We start from the raw sequence: 12,170 nt of genomic DNA on the forward strand, positions 1-12,170 counted from the left end.
TATTCTTAAGAAATTATTTTAAATTATATTTTAAATAGAATTTTCTTAACTTTACTTTTGAATTGTTCATTGCTGATACAGTTGACGCTCGTGCTGTGGCTTAGGGATAGAATACTCTCTCAGCATGTGCGGGATTCCAGGTATAGAAAAACAGACTTCTGTGCCCAGAAATCAATGTCAAAATACAGTTGGTTCTTGGACACTGGCTTTATACCTTACAAACATGTTGGCTTTGTGTTGATGCTAATGGATTTTTTTTTTTGTGTGTGTGAACCTTAGAGTTCTCTGCATATAAGACCACACCACATGCCAGTAGAGATAGTTTTACTTTATTCTTCCCAATCTGGGTGTTTAAACTTTATTTTCTTGTCTAATTGCTCTGGCTAGTATCACTAAGGCAATTACTATCAGTGATGACAGCCCCATTGTTGCGTGTGGTCCTTAGAGAGGGAAACATTCAGTCTTTCACAATTAAGCATGAGAGGTTACCTGTGGGATTTTAGGGAATAATTTTGTGTGTTGTGTTGGGTCCCAAACTTACTTAGGCTATGCTGATGAACTGCGCTTCCAGCCCCTTGTAGCTGGATTTACATCGGAGCTGTTTCTCAGGCTGAGGAACTTTCATTCTTTTCCTAGTTATCGTGAATGTTTTTATCACGAGGCACCGCTGGATTTTGTCAAATGCTTTTTCCATAGCTCTTGAGACGATGGTGTGTTTTTGCCTTTCTATTAACATGATGTATTGTATTAATGGCACGTCAATGCCGCTGTTTGTTTGTTTGTTTGTTTGTTTTTTCCCTGTTTTTTTCCCCGTTTTTATGTTCTTTAGCATTCAAAGCCCCCTGGAGGAACCCATTAGATGATGTCTACAGTAGACGTGATTCAGGGCTTAGATGCTGATTGTGATTCTTTATAAATATTTCAATCTCCTGGGCTTTGTATCTCATCTGAAGAAGCCCTGGTGATGGTTACCTAGCCCTGATTTGTTTACTATTATTGAATAGTACGAGGGTAAAACAAGTGTTTGGATGTACTGACATAGCTCAGCTGTGTCAGTACATCACATTAGTTTGGTGGTACATACGATGCAGTTTCATATTGTGAGTACAATTTTTTTTTGGAGGGGGAGACTCTTAACTGTATCATTTATAGCTTTTTAGGGACGATAAACATATTGTGAAGAATAAAGTATGCAGCTCATATTTCTGGCAATTGTAATTGCTATCAATGAATTTTTGTCTTCGAAAATTTGTGTACCTCCAAATTGCTTCCTTCACCATAACAAGATTTGTTCCAGAGTCTGTGTTTCCATCACGCTCTGATTTTATAAAGCACGTTCACATTAATTGCAGTTTCTCCCTCTCCCAGGCATTTTTCTTCTCCACGAGGGCCCCCGTACTTGGCTGCCTTGCCATTCTCATTGCTGATGTGTCTGCTAATTAATGTCCCTCCCCCGAACGCCTGCCCTTTTTCCTTCGTGATTTTGCGGTTGGGCTCCATTTTTTATTCCAGCGGCAATTACCAGGACTTCTCTTCTACTCTTATTGGTCCGTGACCTTCTGTGACTTATTTATAACATTTACATGTTTGTGAAATTGACAGTCTGTCCTCGGCCCTCCGTGACCATCGAGGATGTAAGCATCGCTTTAAAAATTGGTTTCGGAAACAGTTGTCTCTTGTGGATAACGTATGCACCAGCTTTCTAAAATTCACAGCAAGGCCTCGGATTGTTAGGACTTGTCATTTATAGAGACGCATAAAATCTTGGTTATTCTCTATTCTGGCGAGCTACACCTAGTAGATGGTTATTAAGTATATGATTCTCTTAGTTCATTACTGTTCACTTGTCTAGCCACAGACATTTACCAGAGGAACAACATTCATTTCCTAATCTTTCAGATTTCCTTTCCTCCTCTGTTGATCACCTTTTCTTTTCCTTTAGATACAGAAGACTTCCTGGCAGAAGGCTTGCAGAATGAGAACCTCAGTCCTGGGGCGCAGGATCAGAGAGCCCACATTCTTAGGGGTTTCCAGCAAATCAAATCCAGGTTTGTATCAGTCAGCTTCATTATGCTTTTTTAGTTAAAAAAAAAAAATCTCCTTTACCAGAGTATACGTTCACAAGAGCAGTAAGAACCTGCCATGAGTTTTTATACTTGGCAGAAATTTATGGATTGATTTGGAGGTAGGTAAGGATACTGGGATGTACCAACATGAACACGTTTTAGTAATTATCTTAAAATAACCAGGCCAGGGCTGGTGAGATGGCTCAGTGGGTAAGAGCACCCGACTGCTCTTCTGAAGGTCCGGAGTTCAAATCCCAGCAACCACATGGTGGCTCACAACCATCCGTAACGAGATCTGGCGCCCTCTTCTGGAGTGTCTGAAGACAGCTACAGTGTACTTACATATAATAAATAAATAAATCTTAAAAAAAAATAACCAGGCCAATATTGGTTTTGGATTTTAACCTTTATTGAACATGTTTGTGACTAACAGAGGCAGAAGCATAATGGTGAAACTGAGGCATTTGTGCTTGTTCAGGTAGCCCGTGGAGAGAAGGGACATTTTCATGGTGTTGGCGCTGACTTTGCTTTCATAGTCCCTTCTTCAATAGAAAAGTTAAAATCAGGCCTGGCTAGTCGATCCCTTGACAGTACCAGTATGTATTAGTCCCAGACTGGGTAGGAACATTGTGCTCAGTACGGTTTTTTTTAAAATAAGGAGCTTAGATCTCATTTGCACATTTTAGAATCTGAGCAGCTAATAGCTGCTGGGAGCACACACTTCCTTAAGGGAAGAAGAAATCCACATTTCCTTTACAATCCAATTCCTGACTGTTTATAAAGGTGGCAACTGAGTGGGAGTGTCCGGCACAATCAAGTGATCCTCTGTCCTTTGCTTCCCCTGGTGGGTGCTGTACTGATTCAGAAAGCTTGGTCCGAGCCCTCTTAGAGAGCATCTCCAGGCTTAGGGCTGGATCTAATCTGCATAGACAATCGTTCTTAGCTTCTACTTCCAAAACTGGTAGAAACTTCTTAGACACGGGGAATTCTATCCTTTGGAAAGGCACAGCCAGAGCCTACTCCCGGCAGGAACATGAGAGACCCTCACGAGGTGCCCTGCTGGATCTTAATCGACCTTTCCTGCTGGCTAATTAAGCATCAGTTTTGTTCAGCAACTGGGGACTGTGTAATTATCAGCCTGGGCTGCCCTGAATAATTGAAACAAGCAGAATGCTGAAGATGGGTACTTTCTCTCTCTCTCTCTCTCTCTCTCTCTCTCTCTCTCTCTCTCTCATCTAATTTTTGGTAGGCTATGAAGTGTTGAAATCAAACTCTTGAATAGCATTACCCCATTAATAGATAAGTTTAGACTTAGTTATGCACCTGGAGGCTCAGCTAATGAATGATCCATAGATTTTCTTTATTTTCATGAGTTAGCTTTTGTACCATCGTAAAGATCGTATAAAAGTGGAATTTTAAAATTCTATTACAGAGAAAGAGGGAAGCCCTGAATATAGTTGTTGTTGTAAAATATGTGATATGGGAAGCAAATACAATTTTGTTGGTCTGTATAGACAAATACACATATATTTTCATATTTATGTCACAGCATCACGAAAGATCTAAGTTCTAACATTAAGTGGGCAGATTACTTCCTTTTTAAAAAAAACATTTTCTGCATATGTGTATTTTGCCTGCATGTATGTTTGTATACCACATACTTGCCTGGTGCTTATAGCAGTCAGAAAAAGACATTGGGTCCCCTGGAACTGGAGTTATAGACAGACATGAGCTGTTATGTGAATGCTGGGAGCCAAACCAGGGTCTTCTGGAAGGAAGTGTAGAAGCCATCTCTCCAGGCCCCTCACAGATCTCCTCAATCTTCTTTTGAAATACATACAGACACACACTCACACACACACATACACATACACATACACCCACACACAGTCCCACTCTTCATGGAATAAAGAAGGCTTCCAAAGGACATCTGTGTGGTTTGTGGGTTAGACATTTGAAAATAACCGATGGGCACTTTAGGGAGCATCATTGATGAGGGCTTTCCGTTCATCGATTTGTTGCTAGAAAGATGATGCTTTATTCGGGATTTCATAATTATCCGATGGCTGAGGAAGTGAGGACCCAGAGGTCATATACCACACAAGAAGATGGAGAAAGGAGGCTTTCTTCTAACCAGACCTTGGGGTCGCCTTCCACCCACCTCTTCAATCACAGTGATGCTAACAGAATCCTTGTTTTCCTGAATCTTCCTCAGCCATGCCACCTCTATGGTTCCATTTGTGTCTGGCCAATATTAGGCACCTCTCTCTGTTGATACCAAGTGGTTTCAAGACACTGAAAATTTGCCAAAGTGGCAGCATTTACTCACATGGCGTGAACATTGTATCTACCCCCCCAAAAAGCAATATGTGAAGAAAAATTCAAAAATCACCAAATCTGAGAGTGCATTATACATGAGGAATTCTGGAGCAACAGAAGAATTATTGGAGGCCATTTCAAATGTTCCACCTTTGGCCATAGTAAAGCAATAATGCTTTCTGGATTTGGTAAACTGGGGTGTGCCTGTGCCATATATATGTATACACACACACACATATATATACATATACATATATATATATTCACTCATATTTCTACTCTGTGGTTTGTTTCATGGCTTACGTTCCCTTGATTCTTTCTTCACATTGCACTGCTGAGGAACAAAAGGGTGAAGGGAATTAAAAATGGCCCTGCCTGAGCCTTAGTAAACCCTAGGGCCTTGGGTCCTAGGCTTTCATGGCTGCCTCAGATTCAGTGGTATATGCCATGGTTGCGGAATTGTTTGAATTGGCGTGTCTGACTCTGTCACTGCTGGTGGGATGTAGCCTTTGCCACCTTCCTGTTGTCCAGGATGACTGACCACAGAACGTGATGGTTGTGTTGACTCTTCAGTGTCCCTGACCTGCTCATCAGTGTGCCACCATCAGTATTATCACTCCAGGTTCTCTGTGTCCCTGCCATACTCATAAATATATCAGCATCAATATTATAGCTCTAGGCTCCCTTCTCAGACTTACAAACAATGCTGGAATGAGATTTCTGTATCCTCAGCTGCATTATTGTACTTGAAAGTGTACCAAGCAAGGATTACATTGTTCACGTAGGACAAAAGAAATATGGATGGCAGTTTCTATGATTCCTGGGAAATGAAGTTCTGTTGTGGTGTTTGATGTCCCGAGCTGTACCTTTTGTGGCTGTTTGTGAAACCTCCTCCTCTCCTCAAGATAGACAGCTTCACATTCCGAGTCCAGGTTCTCACTGAGCCCCAGCAGTATGCTTTGGACAAAAGACGGCCAAGACTCTTCCTTATGGTGGTGGTCACTGCAGGATTAGCTCCAGATGTGAGACCCGGGGATGAAACAGATATGAACCATGTTCAGAAACTTGATGACGTACCTACACATTTGGAGAAACAGTGGGGGCGTTTCTTCTGCGTTTGATCCAGCGGAGACCATCTGCCAGCAATCATACTCTGAGAGTGAAGGCAGGGATAAAAAACAGAAGATTTTTATCATTGGGATAGAGATAAATCCTCTCTTGATGGCCCCTTTTTGGGGCTCCTCACTTACACGCTCACTGTTGGAAGTGAAGGCCAGAGCCAATGGACACAAACACGGCGTATTATTTCCTTCTGTGAAACTTAATAATACCAAAGGAGTTCCAACAGGAGACAAGCAGATTTATAAGATGCTTAAATGGAAGAAACAATAAAGGAATAACTTTGTGTAACAGGTTTATGGCCCAAACTCTGCAAAACCCAGGACATTTAAAATACAGACAGCAAACATATCTGTTAGCAGGTTTCATTGTGGGTGGCTGGTCCTTAAGTCTGCATGAAACAGGATACTCTATTCTCAACAATCTGATTTAAAGAATTTTGATTTTCTTCAGGAATTTTAGTGTTTTTTTTTTCTTAACATGAATTTTAGGTTGAAAACCAGATTTACTCTGACAATCTATGATTCTGACATCTTGGTGTCATAAAAAGAAACACAAGTTAGTCTGGTACAACTCTTGAGAGTAAGCACAGGTTTTTTAAAGTAGTATGCTGCAGATATCATTACCACTAAGTGCATAGTTCTAATATGCTTAAGTATTTGTTGCTGAGCTTATAAACTCCCCAAACAAAACATATTTAAACGAAGGGCTTTTGTTTATAATCAAGAAAACTAATGTTTAATGTGCTATTTGGGCAATTATGTATTCACAAGTTTAAAGACTTGCTTTCATCTTTCTTCCCTTTAATCCTGGTGTGTGTGTGTGTGTGTGTATGTGTGTGTATCTGTGTTTTACCTGTGTGCATATCTATGTATCACTGTGCACAGAGGTCAGAAGACAGCATCAGATCTCCCGGAACTGGAGTTACAGAGGGTTGTGAGCGGTCAGGTGGGTGCTGGGAATTGATCCTGGATCCTCTGGAAGAGCAGCCAGTGTTCTTAACCACTGAGTCATTTCTTTAGTCTGGAATTCTGCTATTTATCACAGAGTTTGCATGCCAATGAAGAAAAACATGAGCACCAGATGATCTGTTTTACTAATTCTAAAAGGCTCAAACTCTCCCTCCCTCCCTCTCCCTCTCAGAAAAACAGAAACAAAAACAAAAGCATAAACAAAAACAATGGGAAAAAACCCCAACCAGCGCAAACACACCCACCTCTAGATACAAAAGAGAAGCTCTTCTGTTTTCACTCCCACCCTTATATTAAGAAAGGAGGGAGGGAGGGAGGGAGGGAGGGAGGGAGGGAGGGAGGGAAGGTGGGAGGGAGGGAGGGAGGGAAGGTGGGAGGGAGGGAGGGAAGGTGGGAGGGAAGGTGGGAGGGAAGGTGGGAGGGAAGGTGGGAGGGAGGGAGGGAGAAGCAAGCTGGGGAGCTGGCCCGGTGGATAAAGTGTTTTGCCCCAAGCTGGCAGCCTTAGTTCAGTCCTTGGGAGCCCACATAGTGGAAGGAGAGGGCTGACTCTCAAATGTTGTCCCAAGGCCTGTACGTGGCACATGACAAACACTCACACAAAGTAAATATATATGTGAATCACTAATTCTAAAACCAACTGAAAGAAAGCAAGGAAGACTGAAGGAGGCTGGGGTTGTAGCTTAGCGATGGGGTACTGGCCTAGCTCTCATGAGGCCCTGGATTCTGTCACCAACACCGCAGAATGCACAAAACAAAAACCTACAGAAACGTCGGGCTCTCTCTCAACTGATTGGTTAGCCGTGTGTCAAGTGTGTGTGATAGCTGTACGCCATTCAGTGAGTGTGTACAGTGATTTCACAGCAGTGCAAGATTTCGGGGGACTGCTTCTGTGGGCTGAGGGCTTGCTGTTCTCACAGTCTGAAATGCTCCAAGGGAGATGGATCCAGCACCGCCTCTCACTGGCTTCTTGGCTTAAGCTGGAGGGTTCTCTGATGGCCTGTGTTCTTGTATGGAGAGCATCTGTCCTTTCAGAGCAACCTTGATGAGCATCGATCTCATTTTAATTTTATACTAATGTTTATCTTATTTATTCCTTCATTTGTGGGAGGTATTTGAGGCTGGTTCTGAGATTAAATTACCCCATTTCTTTTCTTTTACATGGGGCTGCTGTGATGGCATCAGTAAGTAGATTTCCCCTTTGGGCATCTCATAAAATAAATATTTTATACGAGTAATTCAGAGATGTAATAATATTTTCATATTTTTCATGCTAAGTAACAAGATTTAAACAGTTTAGATGGAGAAATTTGTTTCTTTTTTATTACCTCATTTATTTGTGTGTGTGTGTGTGTGTGTGTGTGTGTGTGTGTGTGCATATAAGTGTCACATTGTACCATGAGTATGCATGTGGAGGTCAGAGGACAGTCTGGAGTAGATTCTCTCCTGCCATGTGGCTCCCAGGGATCAATCTCAAATAATCAGACTTATTTTGTTTTGTTTTTTAAGACAGGCTTTCTCTGTGTAGCCCTGGCTGTCCTGGAGCTCACTTTGTAAACCAGGCTGTCCTCAAACTCAGAGATCTGCCTGCTTCTGCATTCTGAGTGTTGGGATTAAAGGTGTTTGCCACCACTACCTGGCCAGGCTGGCTTGCTTGCTCTCTATCTCTCTCTTTTTCTTCTTTCCTTCCTTTCTTTTTAAAGAAAATAATATTTGTCTCTGTCCATCTATGTATCTATGTATCTATGTATCTATGTATCTATCTATGTATCTATCTATGTATCTATGTATCTATCTATCATCTATCTATCTATCCATCTTAAGGTTGGAACCTTTCACAAACTTGCATGCCATTTATGGTCATAGGGACCATGCTAATAGTGTTCCAGTTTTAGTACACATGCTACTGAGCAGGTCCATGCTGCTGCTGCTGCTGCTGTTGTTCTTGTTATCATTATTATTACTATTACTATTATTTAGAGATGGGGGTCATATGTAGCCCAGGCTGGCCCTAAAGTTGCTATATACTTGAAGATGATTTTGAACTTCTGATCCTTCTGCATCTACCTCCCAAGTGCTAGGCTTACAGGCATAAGCCACAATACCTGGCTTTATGCAGTGCTAGGAATCAAACCCAGGATTTCCTGCACGAGCAATCTACCAACTGAACCACACTCTCACCAAGATCCAGGACTTTCTTTTTAAATGTTCTATTAGAAATACAGAAAATGTCTTCTTAGACAATATTTTTATAGGTAATAATGAGCAGAGTCCTTTGCAGCTCTGAATAAAACTCTATAGTAAAACTGTACTTACAATCTTTTAATTTTATGTCTTTAAGATTTTAGGTTAAAGTTCAGGAAAATGCATTTTGAGTTTTTCCCCAGCTCTGAGCTCCTTAAACAGAAAAATGTATTCTATGAAGAATAAAAAGGGGAAAGAGTTAGGGGAAGATCTGAAGGAGCTGAAGAGGATTGCAACCTCCTAGCAAGAACACCAATATCAACCAACCATATCCCCCTACCCCAGAGCTCCCAGGGACTAAACCACCAGCCAAAGAGCACACATGGGGGGACCCATGGCCCCAACCACATATGTAGCAGAGGTTGGTCTTGTTGGGCATCAATGGGAAGGGAGTCCCGTGGTCCTGTGGAGGCTTAATGCCCCAGCGTAAGGGAATGATAGAGCACTGAGGCAGGTGGGGAGCATCCTCTTAGAGGTAAAGGGGAGGAGGAGAAGGAAGGGAGGGGGGCTCGTGGAAGACAAACTGGGAAGAGGAACAACATTTGAAATGTAAATAAATAAAATAACCAATTAAAAAATTAAAAAGGGACAAAAGAACATGAAGCTAATAAGGGAACTTGAGAAGAGACAGGGGTTCAGTGGGAGGGGAGGGCATAAGAGGATAATGGTGGTAGTCAGGCAGGAGGCATGATCAAAGGAAATTCATATATATAATTATGAAATAAAGAAAAGAATACAAAGGCGCTGACTAGGTGCCGCATGCCTACAATCCAGGCCTAGGGAGGAAGAGGCAGACAGGTAGCCACAGTTCGAGGCCAGCCTTGGCTACATGGTGATTCCCCGATCATCTAGGACTAGGATTCAGCCATGTATACCTTGTCGTCTCAGCTCCTCTCTGGAAGTTGAGGCAGGAGGATAGCTCAAGCACAGGTGTTTGAGGCCCATTTGGTCAACATCATGAAAGCCCATCTCAAAAAGAAAAAAGATGGAAGAGAGGAAGGGGAAGGAGAAGTGGGAGGAAGGGAAGGGGGATTCTTGCAGTGTGACCCAGGCATCAAACAGGTGGTGGCTCGTGCCTAAGTCATTAGAACCTCTTCATAAGCTGAACGCTGCCGTTTAGCTAATGAGTCAGGTCCCGGAGATTTGCCTTCCTCCTCAGAGAATCTGAGTCTTCATTATCACCCAGGGACATTTCTATTATCTCTCTGGTGTGGATTGGTCTTTGTCTCGGGAAATCCTCAGTGTCAAATTCTTAATGCATGACGCTTTCCTATTGTCTGTGTGTGGAGATTGGTAATCCGTACATTGTGTGACGAGATCATTTGTATGAAAGTGCCATCTTCATTGCAGGGCCGTTTGCTTTGCCCTTGATTTAAGTCTCATTAGGTCCCCAGCTAGTTTTGTTTTGTTTTGTTTTGTTTCAGAGTTAAGCTATGTTTTTTTCTGCTTATCAAAAGCCGGTGTGTGTATGTGTGTGTGTGTGTGTGTGTCTGTGTGTGTGTGTCTCTACTGTTCATCTGTTTGTGGGTTTCCAGGAACCTTGTGGCTTGGAGCCTTCCTGGTTGTGCTTTTCTGTGATTTGCACACTTCCCTTATTTCTGGTATAGACTCACCCTGGAACTGCTTTCTGTGTTGCAGTGAAATTGGAGCAGTGGGCAGGGCAGCACAAGCAAGCTCAGGGTCAACTGACAGGAGCCGGGCTCTTTGTTCTGATGTTATTTCTATAACCTTGGCCGATTCTCTTGAAGGTTCTAATGATGACCGTAGCTTCCTTTCTAGATTGCCTGTTGGAATCTTTACACACACATACACACAATATATATGCACACATACAAGTGTTATGAAATTGCAAGCATTATTATTAGAAAAATAAATGTTTGTTTAAAAACAATGCAGGCATTGCTAACCAAACCTTGAAACCTAGATTCGATTTCTTGTATGATGTCACCAAGGTTTTTTTTTTTTTTTTTTTTTTTCCAGTTTGAAAAATGATTCAGGCAACTTAATTTCTTGGGATTTCCTTTGGTCTCATGATCCTGTTTAAAATGAGTTGAGCCCAACATGGGGTTTTATCATTGCACCACACGAACCATTTCTTCTTTGTGGATCTGTTCTCCCACTGCGAAGCCTCATCTCGTCTCCTGAAGTGCAGCGCTAGCAGGCTTGATAATGAACCCTGGTCCTTATCATGCTCAGCAAAGGGCTCAGAGAAGACGGGAAAAATCAATCCCACAGGAGCCTCTGCCTGCTCATATCCATATTTAACCCCCGTGCATTTAAAATGGAAATGAGATATCTCAGGGCTTCAGTTTTTTGATTTACATGAGATGTCACCACCTCCTTGGCAATGGGGATATTTTACAGACCAACCGCTGACCCGTTTGGGAAGATCTCAGTCTACCGCCCCCAGGGTTGATGTCGTTCCTTCATATTTCTTTCAAAATGGTCGGCACTGTCTTGTGATAGCTTTGATATTCCAGGCTTCAAAGGGTACCCCTTCCAGAGCCAAACTTCTGAAGAGGGAAAGAAATACCAGTTTAAGAGAACAGACAATAAAGGAACAGCTACCCCTGTCTGCAATTGGTGCAGTCACGCGATTAATAGAGAGCTTACAAGCCGATGGTAGTAGGGTCTTGTAAAACAAGGACACTCCACTATGATGCTAGTGTTATGTGCTGTGGAATCTGTACGTGGAGTGACTCAATCAACTCAGCTTCTACTAGTTTTGCTGGGAACACACTGTTCCCAGCGCAGGATGAATAATGACAGTTTTAAACTCAAGTTCCCTCTTGACTTTGTGAGCCTTGTGAAGGTTTTTACTATAATTTAGAAAAAAAAAAAAGACCATTTGTGCTCACATGCCTCCAATTAGCTATTTCTCTAATTAACTAAGTGACTCATTTGTGAATCCTGCCCTAACCACAAGGCCCATTTTATATCTTGTGAATTGGGACTTATCAGATCTACCAAGCGCTTTGTGTTTTTTTTTTTGTTGTTGTTGTTGTTGATGAGAAAACAGATGCCCAAGACATCACTCACAGTAGCAGAATTAATAAAAGATTAAGATGTAGAATTCAGGATGTCTAATTGGTTAATTTATTCAGCTAAATCATTAAAAATGAAATGGCATCTTTCAAAAGATTATTGGTTCAAAAGAATTATTGACAATTGCTGAAGTCTAGTTAATTATAGTCATACAAAGTGTTTGTGGATGGGATTATACTGCAGAGGTCATGCCAGTGTAGCATGGATGGATGGATACTATGTAACCAAGCAAAAATAACAAGCTATGAATCATGAGTTTATGTTGTGGCTAGATATGGGACTTCTTTCAACTTTTATGAATATTTGAAAGTTTTTTAACATAATATTATAAAAATATACAGTTGGCTTCACTTGGCAATTTAGAAGCCGTTGACTTTATTCGCCGTGGTCTTGGAAAATCACAGACTTC

General features: G+C 41.7%; 1 protein-coding gene across 3 annotated transcripts in view; it reads left to right on the plus strand.

Annotated features, from left to right (window-relative positions):
- Skap1 (src kinase associated phosphoprotein 1) overlaps positions 1–12,170 on the plus strand; it is a 296,003-nt gene that overhangs the window by 23,681 nt on the left and 260,152 nt on the right. For all 3 annotated transcript variants that reach the window (XM_021177551.2, XM_029484146.1, XM_029484147.1), the window contains exon 2: positions 1,943–2,048. In XM_021177551.2, the coding sequence (XP_021033210.1) occupies positions 1,943–2,048 (106 nt within the window). The remainder of the gene's footprint in view (positions 1–1,942; positions 2,049–12,170) is intronic.

Source organism: Mus caroli, chromosome 11, assembly GCF_900094665.2.
Source record: "Mus caroli chromosome 11, CAROLI_EIJ_v1.1, whole genome shotgun sequence".
In the NCBI taxonomy this organism is placed as follows: Eukaryota; Metazoa; Chordata; class Mammalia; order Rodentia; family Muridae; genus Mus; species Mus caroli.